We start from the raw sequence: 12,439 nt of genomic DNA, 5'->3' as shown, positions 1-12,439 counted from the left end.
GCAGCACCTAAATGTGCCCGTGGGCATGGAGCAGCATGGGTTGATGAATGTCGAATCGCAGACGACAACAGTTGACAGAGAAGACCGTCGACTCGGTTCGGACCTTTCTCGGCTATGTTCCGGCTCAAACACGAGCCCCGGGAGATGGGGCTATATTGGTGTGTACTTTACTTCCTGCACTTGTCCATACTATTGACGGTACAGTAAGACCAATGATGGACTCGTATGTACTCTAGAGCCGGCACAAGTTGCTGTTATCGACCCCAGAGGTGGATTTTGCCGACCTGCTTTAGCCAGGCAATCTACCTTAGTTGTCTCGGCTCGTGTTGGCGCCGGTAGCACTGTCCCATACAACTCCCATACACACCATCTCCCTGACTGGTGTTTTCACGTCTGATGGCAGCCCGGGTACTAGACCAAACTAAGTGCTAGTGCATTGCGGCCCAGCCTCTGTTTCCGAGCACCTGGAGAGAGTTCGAGGAGGTGCCTTGCGCTACCACCCTCTCGATGGTGGAAGAGACAGTAGCGTGTTCAAAACAACATGGGCGGTCGGACCGGAGAAGACACGTGCGCAAAGCGCCTGCGCAACTTCAACTAGTGACTCTCGTGAAATTCGCCGCAGGTCACAGGCACCCCCAGGTGAGCTTGGAACTATCGTCACACGCTTGCAGCTACAGTACATACAGTAGTAGAGTCCTAAGCTGGCATGGACTTGAGCCTGGGGTTGTCCGCAGTTCGACCACCGGCTCTCTGGCACCTGGAGTCTTGACCCTTGTTCGCTGGGGGTACACTGTGCATAGCAGTTCATGGACCGTCATCGCAAATCCCGCCGTCAATTCAATTTGTTTCTACAAGTGTCCATCGACTTGTCGACCGTGGAGTGTGTACTGTGCCCGTGGTTGATAGCACTACGAGTATTAGCAGAAAGGTCTTATTGTGCGAGTCATTAGCGTGGCCCAATGCACACTAGTAGCCCGTGAAATTTCAAAAAGCGAGCGTACAACCCTGGAAGTATACAAGTGGAATGGTAGCACTTGTTCCACGGCTCCTAGCCCCCACCCCCTGGCTGGAGATACGGTCCGAAACACAGAGTGTTCGATTATCAAAGCCGTGTCTATAACATGGAAACTAACCATTGATAGCCTCCATCTTGTAGACCCCCTCCAGCCCGTGGAGGTTCAGAACTAACTGCAAGCTACCATTCTCTGCACTGAGCTTTTACAACTGCAATTCGAGTGCCACTACATCTAGTCGTAGTCGACTAAGGGCACATACTGTGCTGTAGTTAGGACATTCAAGCGACACTAGTTTCACTTACCCGAATACGAACTAGGCGGTATATTGCCATGTAACTTGTGTCTCATTGTGGGCTCAGTATCTTGAACCTTTTGAACCTACTTGGAGGAAGGCAACGAGACCAGAAGGCTGGCTATGCGTCTCTAAGCGGTCAACCCTACCTGTAGTCCGTTTGTTTGAGAGATCGTCGCTCCATCAACCTAAAGGCGAATGGGGTTGGAGAGGCCACCATTCTCCTGATAGTACAACGGGGACCACACCATTATATCGACTATTGGACCATTGTTAGCAGAGCAGGGGTTTAATAGTCAAACGTAGAGCTGATTTGGTGCTACGTCTTGAACTCCCCTTGGTGGTCCGGACTCTGCCGCTCTTTTTGCACACCGGTTCTCCTTTCGTGGTAGCCCGGTAGTGCATCCTAACTCTACACCCATACCTCACGATAAACACGGGCATGTGTTATCTCTTCTTTTGATTGTGGCTTAATCTGCGTGTACCATCTCTCTGGTCGCCAATACAGCCTTCCCACGGGGACCTTGGATAGCTTGCCACAATGGTGTGCCACAATGGGGCATGGTCAAAAGGAAGGACTATGGGCTTGTCCAGTGGTGTTGGCGAGAGGGTGCCGTTTTAGACACATTGAAGGAGATTGGTCCTTTGAACTGACCCCAAGAGAGGTTAGTTTCCACCAGTAGCCTGCACAATCGAGGCAGACAGTCGGTTATAGGACTTATCTATTGGTTAGCGACAGTGGAACAATAGCGATCGGAGTACCAGTAGTTTGCGCCAATTCCAGAGACCAATTCCCAGAGATTGAATCGCAGAGTCCACCAATGTCGACTTACCTCAAAGCAGCAGGTAGAGGTCTGGCTATGGCTGCAGTTACGGCCAAATCTGCCGTTTGGTTGCGGTTTCGCTGTGTTAGACTGCGGATTGGCTGTGTTAGACTGCGGTTATGGCTACTTTCAAGCCCTTCTAGCACGTCTCAGTCAGAAGCGTGTATCACATCTTTCAAAACTCGTATAACATGTTCCAACATGTCCAAAAGTCGACGTCTGAGACTCTGAAACATCCTCATCGGGACCCTTGGGGATAACTCTACAGTTTGAAACAGTCTGCTGAAACATCGCTATAAAGCTCCAGGAATAGAATGTAGCAAGTTGGTGGTGAATCCACGGAGCCTAACTCCTCACTCTTCCTCGTCGCCAGTACGAACATGTCATTGATGTCAATAAATACAATAAATTAATCTAAATGCTTTTGGTCTCTCGACCGTTAGTTCTGTGCCTGCACAGTATGTGTGTGTGTGTGTGTGTGTGTGAGAGAGAGAGAGAGAGAGAGAGCTCTATGTTCATTTTAGGTGACGAGAACCGTCGAGAGAAAGTTGCTCATCTTTCGCTCCACCGCCTTCTCCTGCTTGGGCTTGGATACCTGGCCCGGAGGAGGAGACACGGTCCCGCTCTTGCGTCGCATCATCGAGTTGCGCGAGGTGCCGAGATGGGTTCGGTAGTGCTGCATGCAGTTGTCCTGACGAGAGAAGCGACTGGTGCAGCCCTCGTAGGGACACTGGTAGTTCTTCTCGCCGGTGTGGATGCGCATGTGCCGGGCCAGATGTCCGGAGGTGGTGAACGACCGGCCGCAGTCGCACATGTACTTCTTTCGCTTCTTGTTGTGGGCGTTGTTGAGGTTCACGTTCACAATCGGCACCGTCTGGGGCTGGTAAAGAGGGGGCGATTGTGGCAGCGAAGGAGGAGCGTAAGAGTGAACATGGGAAGGAGGAGGAGGAGGCACCTGCATCATGGCCGAAGGGGGTGGTGGTGGAGGGGCCGCGGCATGGACCACCTGGGGCTGAACCTGAACCTGAGCCTGAGCCTGGGCCTGGGCCTGTGGCTGGTAGTAGTACATCGGGGGCGTGGGGGGGTAGTTGATGTATCGAATGGGAGGCAGTGGGCGCTCGTCGTTGAGAATGTTTTTGAGCGACATGGTAGCAGCTGGATGTGTGTGTGACTGAGTGCGAGGGTTAGTCTGTGTCTGTCTGTGAGATGGGGTCTCTTTGGTGATGAATTGAGGGCTCTGCTTGAGGGGACTCCCCTGGGTCTTATATATATCCTCGTATTGCCAGGGCCGTACAGAGACAAAGGAGGGTCCTTGCAGTAACGTGCAGATGACGCAGTGAAGACTATTTGCCCATGGGTTTGATAGCCCCGGCTTTGCATTTTTCAATAAATTAGGTTGATACATAAGGTTTTTGAAAGACTACGTTTTTGGATTTGTGGTTTTGTGTTTGTCTGTTTTGTTTTTTGCTTTTGCGTTTTGTGACTTTTCGCTTTTGTGTTTTTTCATTTTGTCTCTTGCCAACCTTAACGTATTATAGACCATAGCAGCTCTGGTACATGGCGTATAGCGGGTAGTGTGAGTGGTGTTGGGGCGGTGAGTAGGGGGGGGTTGCACCTCAGGGTCTCTGGGATGTCGCCATTGTTCCAAATGTCCCGAGCCCTGGCCGGCTGAGCGGTTTTTCACGCCCCCAGCAATGTTTAGGCTCCTCTCACCATCACGGTGGATCTGCAGGGGTCGCTTTTCACACAAAGCGTATGTGTCCGTTTCCAGTGGAGGGAGTGGATAGACTGGCCGAGAGCAAAATGCAGCGGGAGTGACAGCGATATTGGCATCCACTGGGACTTGTGGGGGTTGTGTTTTGTGTTGTGTGGTTTTGGTGGTTTGCATTGGCACATGCAAGAATGAATGGGTCCAAGTTGGGCTGTGGATTCGGGGAACTCAAGTGGACGCAAGTGGATTCAAGTGGTTTCTCTTCACCTTCACCTTGGCCTTGCTCTTCGCATGTCTCACCTACCCCCGTCTTTTTCGGTCTCATCTTTTTCAGTCTCATCTTGTTCAGTCTCATTTTTTTCAGTTTCGGTCTCACTCATGCCTGCCTGTGCTCTCGGCCCCGTTTTTCTCTTTTTCAGTCTCACTCGTTGACATGTTGCCCCTTTACAGCCTCCCGCCTTTCCCTTCCTCTTTGCCCCCTTTTATGAGACACTCCCTGCATACCCACAGGGACGGCCACCGAATGAAACGTTTGCACAGCACCAGCGTGACAGTGGAGGACTCCGTCTCTTAGTAAGCAGCCGAGAGTTGATCGTCGTGCCATGGCGGTAAACAAGGCTCATCATCTCTCCGCAGCCGCCTCACTGACGCCTTCATCTGCTCCCCGATCGGTCATCACAACGGACACTTTCTGAAACAGCAACCTACAGCGCATCTCTCCAGAACACCAAGAGGAGGTTCCAGGCGGAAAGGCCAATCTATCAGTTTCGCCGGCTCTTTAGTCCACGATGAGCAAGGCCAGCTATTGCTTTTTCCAGCCAACAAGACCCTCTTGGCACCATCTGGAAATGGGCTTAAGTGTGCACATTTAATTCATAGCCACAGAGTTTGGCCAGGGTTTGGTCCAAGTCTACCATTATGAGCACGACGATAGCTGTGCAAGTCGGGGGCGACAACCGCCGGTGGTATGGTCAGGTCGCCAGACCTCTTGCTCGTTTGAGGAGGTTGACGTCCAGCAGGACCGCACAGTTGCTTTGCTGTCTGATAAGACAGAACCAGCCCAATGCACTCCCTGTTCCTCCCCCAGAAAAAGCAAATACCCTGTCATGATTACTCACAGAACTCTAGCGGGCCAAGAGGTCCCAAAAGAGCATCTGGACCATAGCCCAGGCGCCTCCAAACGCCGGTGGTCACCGCCAAAGAACCTCCGCGGACACAAGTAATCACCGCCGCCGCTGCACACGACCGGCTTGCACCCTAGCTGCAATCGACGCAAAGAAGTACCATGGAACTGTCGGAGGGTGGGTAGTCTTTTTTTTCCGGGCTCCGTTCATCACTACAAGTTGTTCATTGTTCCTTCACAGTCGGGGCTAGTGCAAACAGTACGGCAACAATTAGTACTGTACTGTACGCAATTCGTACACTGTGTCCTCCAACTCCAAGGGTCATGATTGTGGGCTAGATCTGTGGTCTAGAATGACGAAACGCAAGGGGCGAAATAAGCAGTATACAAGCCAGATCCGTGGTTCCCGCCCGGGATTACATCTTGCTCTTGTTCTGCTCTATGATTATTGGGCGGCGGGCACCTCCACCCCAAGCCCTTTTATGGACAGCAGAGAAAGAAAAAAAGAAGCAGTTATTGCACACTAAAGCGGCAAACATTCCACTAACCCCGCTGTTTAGGTTGTGTTAAGGCTTATAGCTTTGACCACGAGCTAACCACCCCGTATTTCGGAGTCAGAGGAATCGTTGTCGAAGTCATGGTTCGATAAGGAACAAGTAATACCAGTGGGAAACCCCTCGGAACCCCTCGGAAACCCTCGGAAACCCTCGGAAACCCTCGATAAGCACTCTGCAAACCGCCAACTGACCTTGATGCTATAGGCAAGTACAGAATAGCGACTAATGTACGAATGCATACAGAACCTCTCCTGACATGCATCGTGCTCGGACTAGCTTGGAGACTGCGGAAAGTTGGCCCAGGTTCAACAAAAGGCGATAAACACAAGCCTCTGTGGTCACGTGAACGCCCTAACTTATCATACTGTCTGCACAACAAGTTGGGTTAATGTTCCATACTATGCGCATAGAGGTTTGAGCGAGAGTTTTAGTCGTGAGCAGGTTAGGACAGAATCGGATCTAAACGATATATTTTTGAGAGATTTGGAGATTTTCATCAGGCCATTCTCGCTTCTTCGACTCCCATGTTGGCGTATACGGCTCTGTTAGCTTGGGATACAAGACTACTGCTACACGCTACTGTACGGTGTTGCAAACTACAAAGGTACCCCGTATTTGACACCAAAAAAACAGGGTAAAGACATGCAATGACGTATTTGGCATGCCTCGGTTCGCACAGTCAATCCCCGAGCCCAACCACCGCCTTAGGGAGGAGCAGCATCCACCTTGAATGTATCGTACACTGTACTGCACATAAATGGTCGCCATAAAACTGCATAGACCCACAACTAGTACATACTGCAACGCAGAGCATGGAGGAAAGTAACACGGACGCATGACAACTCTCAAAAGAGAGAACATCATGATCGTCAGTCACTCTAATCTCAAAATCGTGCTCGTATTCAACCTTATGCATGGTGGTAAGAACCGAAGGAGGTATTGGTGGGCAGGTGGAGCTGTAGAGAGTTAGATGAGTTGATGGGGAGATCCATGTGTACTGTTTTGAGCTGATTCTTCTTTTTTTTCTGACAAATTCGAACATTTCATCAACAAATATCGCTCAGATCGATCCAGTATCAACTAAAGTTCAAAGTTTACTAAGCTATTACTTGAAGAGTAATAAAATCACCGCTAGATAGCTCCAGAGACGCTCCAATGGCAGGGTCACTCTTTAGATTGTTTTAAAGGACCCTATAAACCCGCATTAATAGTCCCTCTTCTCATATCGTGTTTCCTGGACCCTACAGCGAACATAGATATGGCTGAACTTTGGCTAGTGTCATATTGCCAGTCTAGAAGACGCTTGTGAACCCTAGAACTGAGTAAAAGTGAGAAATTGGATCTTTCCCGCCCATAATCTCCTCTTTTAATGTCTTGGAGCTTTTCACGATTCAGTACATCCCTTCAAAGCACGGTATTGGTCCGAAAATCTTTGTATGTCATCTGCGAGCCATCTACTCGTGAATAGAGATCAACCTGCAGTAGTGGAAGACAAGGGCATGTCTTTTAGTCATCGTGCAGCTGAATGAACAGCTTTTTTGATTCTTTTCATTGCTTTGTTGCGTCCTTTAGCTGCGTTCGGTGCTCTGAGACCTACCAATCGCAGTCACCCCCCTCTTGGGCACACAGCTATAACCCCACGGATCGGAGATACTGGAAAAATGACTAAAGTAGTTCTTCAGAAGTCTCTCTTTGTGCCTTTTTATCCATATGGCTGGTTTCCAGGAGCTCTAGAAGCCCTGGGGGTTGGCTATTAGACTAGCAATCTAACGGCTTTAGAGACCCTCGTTTTTAGCAGACGGCACTTTTCGGGCATCGGCGGATCGATAAACTGTCGATTCCGAACCCCCTTGAACCCACTTGAACCCGCTAGCCAACTCCTGGGCCCCATTTAACGTGCTTCAGACACAGTACACCAGTACCATAGTCGTACAGTAGCACCATGTCGAGTTGAGAAAGCTACCAGGAGCTGTGGATGGTCTCAATTTCGGAGATATCACTAGTGCAAGACATGCAAACGGGAAAACTGAGGCGAAAATCCCCTCTGTCGTCTTAGTTTTGGTCACGTGATTCAACCGGAGTACGAGACTGAGATTCGGAGTCGTCTAAAAAGAAGTTGAAACTTTTGTTTGAAAAATATTTCGGGAACATCCATTCAGCTGTCAGTTGACCAGACGCCGTGGTGCTCGTCCCTTGAGAACCCCAACCCTCCCGTTAGTGGATTTCGATGCACTTTTAGACGGGCAAGAAAAAAAGTGGAACCATTCTCACCCCTCCACGTATTGTTTTAGTGCCGAAAAAAATCTCGTCTTTTTAGTGCGTCTCTATCTCCATGTTTTCTTTTGGTTAGTCGACGACAAGGTGTTGGTGAGTGCGGCTAGCGGTTGACAAAATTGCAAAATGGTAGTATGGATGATCTAGTAGAGGGGAGCAGTGGTAAAAGGGCGTTGTATGTTTTTTTGGTTTTTTTTTTGGTTTTTTTGATTTTTTATTGTTTTTTACTGTTTTTTACTGTTTTTAAATATTCCGTTAAATCTTAAAAATGCTGGAGGAAAAATACCCTATCACTCATAACCCATCGTGCTCCCAACGCGTGAAGCTAAATTATCAACACCACCTCTTCACACCATCACCACAATGTCGGACCCAGAATCCAAGGTAGTGCCTGTTGCGGCGGAGACAACCGCGGAGACGGAACCCAAGCCGATCGACACAAAGCCAAGTGACACAGACACAACAGACACAAAGCAAAGTGACTCAGACACAAAGCCAGACACAACCACCGCCGACCATGCCAACACATCCACCTCAGCCAAAGTGGAGGAGGATATCGAGATGACTGACGCCACTGATGCTGCGGCTGGTGCTACGGCTGCTACTAACGACACTGGTGATGATGCTCCGGGTGATGACGCCACCAATATCAACCCCGCAGACATTGGCGACGATCCCAACGACCCCGATGTGGACGAGGATGCGCTGCACGAGGACGACGAGGACGACAAGCTGCCGCAGCCCAAACCAAAGTCCAAGGAGAGCAGCGCAGCCTTGGATGGCGACGAGGAGACCAAACCGGCCACTCCAGCACCTCGAAAGCGAGGCCGGCCCCCGGGATCTAAAAACAAGGCCACACTCGTGCGGGAGAGCGAAATGGAGGAGGACGAGGAGGCTCTCAAGCTGACGTCGTTTTCCGCCGTTGGAGGATTCGGACCTGGAGGCGCTGGAGGAGCAATGCGGTCTGGATCAGCCCGATGGGCCGCCCGAGGCCGAGGCTCGCGAGGCGGAACGTCCCATCTCGTCATGGTACCGCGGGACGAAAACGGAAACCCCTACCCCGTGGAGGATGATGAGCTGCTGCTCCCCGAAGATCCTGCCGGCGAGGTTAAGGTCAACAAGCTGGGAGAGCTGCAGGGAGGACGAGAGTACCGAGTGCGAACATTCACGGTGCTGGGACGAGGCCGACGACTGTACATGTTGTCGACCGAGCCTGCTCGATGTATGGGTTTCCGAGACTCGTATTTGCTGTTCCAAAAACACCGGCGTCTGCACAAGGTGATTGCTGATGAAGGCGAGAAGTTTGATCTAATTGAGCGAGACATCATCCCCCACTCCTACAAGGGCCGGTCCATTGGTATTGTGACTGCCCGGTCTGTGTTCCGAGAGTTTGGAGCCAAGATTGTGCTTGGAGGAAAGAAGATTATCGACGACTACTACGTACAGGAGGCCGTTGACGCTGGCAGTGTGGAGGGTGAGATTGCGGACCCCGATGATCCGTTCAACCAGGGCCGAGAGCACTCAAAGGACCATTACGTAGCGTGGCTCGGTGGCGCTGGAGGTCTCGGAGCAGCATCTGTGCCTGTTGTGCCCATTATGCCTCCGCCCATCACGCAGGCGCCTCCCAAGCGTCGGAAGGCGATTGGAGCCCAGCTGTCGCCACACTGGATGTATGACCACGCTCTAGCCGCTTCGCGTTTCAACTCGTCGTTGCTGGAGGAGCGACGCGAGGCTGACCCCAAGGGCTACATTGTGGAGCCTCTGACGGGCGTGCGGTTTGTGCCTCAGCTGACGCAGCCGTCGGTGTCTGAGTGGTTCAAGGTTGGTCAAGGCAAGAAAACGGTTGTGACCGAGGAAATGCAGTTCAGTCCGGTGACGAGGACGGGGCTGCAGGTTTCGTTTGATTTGAACGATATCGATATTGACGAGAATATCAAGGAGGCCATTCTGGATCAGTTGGAGGTTGAGGGAACCACTAATTTGTAGGACCCACACCATGGATCTCCGACTATGGGGACGTCTTGTCCACAGCCCGGCTGGGTTTGGACATGTGTATTATTAATGTATTGATAAGGATATGAGTCATGGCGGGGGTGTTTCGGGAGCACCGCGGGTGGCTGGACTCGGCACATTACTTGAGTGTGCTCTTGTAGTTTACCTCTGAAACAAGCCCATGCATCTAATTGCACTGGTGTATGTTTGGGCTACTGTAGGGGTACGAATCCGTCCGGGGAGGGGGGTCCGGGTGGGTGATTTGAGGACGTTTCTGACAAGCGTCAGATGTGTCGCTTACAACGGAGAGGTCTCCGCTTGTCTCCGCCTTCTCAGGATGATCGTCCACCTGCGTTTTCCCAAACCGGCGCCGTCATCTATGCATGACCTTGTACAGATGCCTTGTTCAGGGTCTCTAGTGGGAGGCTAAAGCTCAGGCGAGCACGTGATTTGGGCGCGGATTTCGGCTGTCTGGGCTGCGGATTTAGTGCCGCCGTAGCCGCCCTGAATCGTTAGTGGCTTAGTACCGTTTGAAACCGCTAACGTGCCGCTAGGCTGGGTTGTGGAGTTAGCGTATAAAACGGACGGGGTAATTTTAACAATATTTCAGGGAGGATAATACCGGCGATAATAAGCAGGCCGGGCCTGGGAGAGCGGACAGCAAATTAGCTGGCTTTGTGGCTGTTTGTTTCAGCAAGCGAGCTAGGCGAGCGTCACGGTTCCATTGTACCATTGTAATTGCAGGTAGGTGGTTCGGTGCTTGTAACAGGTGCCGACAGGGGGCGATGCGGATCTGGGCTAAAGTGCGCTATAGGCTGTGTGTAGGAGCGGAAAGAGGTGCGAGGGGACTATTAAGGGCCATTGGGGCGGGGCTTTGTTAGCGGAGTTGGATTTATTGGTGGGCATTGTGTGAGGATCTCAGGTGGTGGTCCGATCTACCCCTGTAGGCAGCCTGTCGCTGCAAAAGGCAGCCATGGGTTAGATGACAGTTGGGGAAGTTGGCTTGGTCCTTTATTATTGCAATTAAACGTCCACGAGGATATTATTGCGTGGAGGAAATAAACAGTTGGAAATGACAACGGGTTGCCGTAGTGTCTCGGGGAGGGTCGAGTCATCATGTCGTCGTCGTCCTGTGATCATCGTCGTCGTCATCTCGTCATCTTGTCAATTCGTCATCTCGTCAATTCGTCATCTCGTCAATTCGCCATCTTGTCTTCGTCTTTTTTCCCCTATTTTCTTCAATTTTCTGTCATTTCCCTCTTTTTAAATTAAATAGTTAATATTAATAAATTGCAATTCTGCAGACAATAAAAAGCAAGTCTATGGGACCAGATGGTCCAGTGCCCCAGCCCTGAAAATGACATAATACAAAGCACTAAACCGCGAGCTGCGCACAGCCAAGGTCTAATTTCGCCCCGCAGCAGCCATGCGCCTCGCCGGGCCCGAATCATATTCCCTACAAGTATCCACCGTGCATTTCCCCCGATCGACAATTTCTGAATCACCCCAAATTCGTCTGCAGGAATAGGCAAATAGGGGGGGCGGGTTTCAAAGTGTGTGGGTCCTGGATTCGAAAGAAAAATTAAGCCAAAAACCGCTCATAGCATCTGTAATTCCACTTACTCTTGCACTTCTTCGTCTCCCTCTTCATCTTCATGTACTCGCACACATGACCCTGTCATCTCCCCCTCGCCCCTGAATATGCTTAGAACCATGCTGGCCACCATTGTGATTTCGATATATGCTTGTTTGCCGGCGTTGGTTCTCTTTTTCTTTTCGTTTGTTTCTTTGTAGGCGCACAAGACCGATGATGGCTTGTCTCATTTGTTTTACTTGTCTCATTTGGTGTCTCATCCTTGCTTTTCCAAAAAAAAAACTGAAAAATTAAAAAATTAAAAAATTAGAAAGAAAAAAGCCCATTCCTTCTCCGTTTAGTTGCACCGCCTTTTCACAGACAATGTGATTCAAAAAACAAATAATAATAAAAACTAAATAAAAAACCTGATGCACCACAATGGTGAGCCCAAAAGGGCTAAAATACAGGGTCCAAAAAATGACAGGCCGTGTGGCCTCTTTGTGGCCACGACCAAAGTGGATCCAGGCTGCTATAATGGGTCACCAATGCAGCCGGGATTTTGCTGCGATTTATCCTTTAATTAATGCGGTTAAATGAGTAAATCAGATAAATCAGATAAATCAGATTAAAATGGAGTAAAACAAACAAAAATATTGCCACCATAAAAACAGCACTTTCCAACCATACAACAGCCCATTTCAAACCATACTACTACCCCCCCCTCGAACCCCCCAATCCCAACATCCCCTCCCCTACCCATTCCAAACCCCTTTAACCACCCAGCCGATCTGCTCGTGTTTCACACTTCAGGCACCATCTGTTATAGCCACATTCCCTACCTCGGCCCACGCTTTGGGCAATCAGCCCTAACATTTACCCTAATCCGGCTCTCATATCTTGTTTCAACCGTTTGTACCTACATGCGTTTTTACCTTTTCCTAACCCTATAATCCACAATGGTGCTCTGGGGAGCCCCCACCCGTACGTTGCAGCGTTGCAGCTAATTTGTGGGTCCGCATCTCTGCATGTCCTTGTTTGCTGATCATCAGGGGCTATAAACTCGATTAAGCTCGG

The 12,439-nt window shown here is 50.4% G+C and overlaps 5 protein-coding genes across 5 annotated transcripts; 2 read left to right on the top strand and 3 right to left on the bottom strand.

Annotated features, from left to right (window-relative positions):
• Positions 1–2,652: 2,652 nt before the first annotated feature.
• On the bottom strand, positions 2,653–4,028 carry YALI1_C17453g (uncharacterized protein; the record flags this gene model as incomplete). Its single annotated transcript, XM_501757.4, has 2 exons — positions 2,653–3,303; positions 3,846–4,028. The coding sequence occupies 2 exons, from the start codon at positions 4,026–4,028 to the stop codon at positions 2,653–2,655; spliced, it is 834 nt and encodes a 277-aa protein (XP_501757.4).
• Positions 4,029–4,276: 248 nt separating this feature from the next.
• YALI1_C17440g (uncharacterized protein) lies at positions 4,277–5,536 on the top strand (the record flags this gene model as incomplete). The annotated part of the gene is made up of 5 exons (XM_068282336.1): positions 4,277–4,416; positions 4,480–4,740; positions 4,787–5,062; positions 5,105–5,287; positions 5,335–5,536. The coding sequence occupies 5 exons, from the start codon at positions 4,277–4,279 to the stop codon at positions 5,534–5,536; spliced, it is 1,062 nt and encodes a 353-aa protein (XP_068138437.1).
• A 1,178-nt stretch (positions 5,537–6,714) lies between these two features.
• On the bottom strand, positions 6,715–7,037 carry YALI1_C17423g (uncharacterized protein; the record flags this gene model as incomplete). The annotated part of the gene is made up of 2 exons (XM_068282335.1): positions 6,715–6,925; positions 6,982–7,037. 2 exons carry the CDS (start codon positions 7,035–7,037, stop codon positions 6,715–6,717), a joined length of 267 nt encoding a protein of 88 aa, XP_068138436.1.
• Positions 7,038–7,091: 54 nt separating this feature from the next.
• On the bottom strand, positions 7,092–7,414 carry YALI1_C17419g (uncharacterized protein; the record flags this gene model as incomplete). Its single annotated transcript, XM_068282334.1, has 2 exons — positions 7,092–7,253; positions 7,307–7,414. 2 exons carry the CDS (start codon positions 7,412–7,414, stop codon positions 7,092–7,094), a joined length of 270 nt encoding a protein of 89 aa, XP_068138435.1.
• Positions 7,415–8,160: 746 nt separating this feature from the next.
• On the top strand, positions 8,161–9,783 carry YALI1_C17411g (uncharacterized protein; the record flags this gene model as incomplete). The annotated part of the gene is made up of 1 exon (XM_501756.3): positions 8,161–9,783. One exon carries the CDS (start codon positions 8,161–8,163, stop codon positions 9,781–9,783), a length of 1,623 nt encoding a protein of 540 aa, XP_501756.2.
• Between the last annotated feature and the right edge of the window lie 2,656 nt (positions 9,784–12,439).

Source organism: Yarrowia lipolytica, chromosome 1C (assembly GCF_001761485.1).
Source record: "Yarrowia lipolytica chromosome 1C, complete sequence".
NCBI lineage: Eukaryota > Fungi > Ascomycota > Dipodascomycetes > Dipodascales > Yarrowia > Yarrowia lipolytica.
This window is presented reverse-complemented; position numbering and strand designations above follow the sequence as displayed.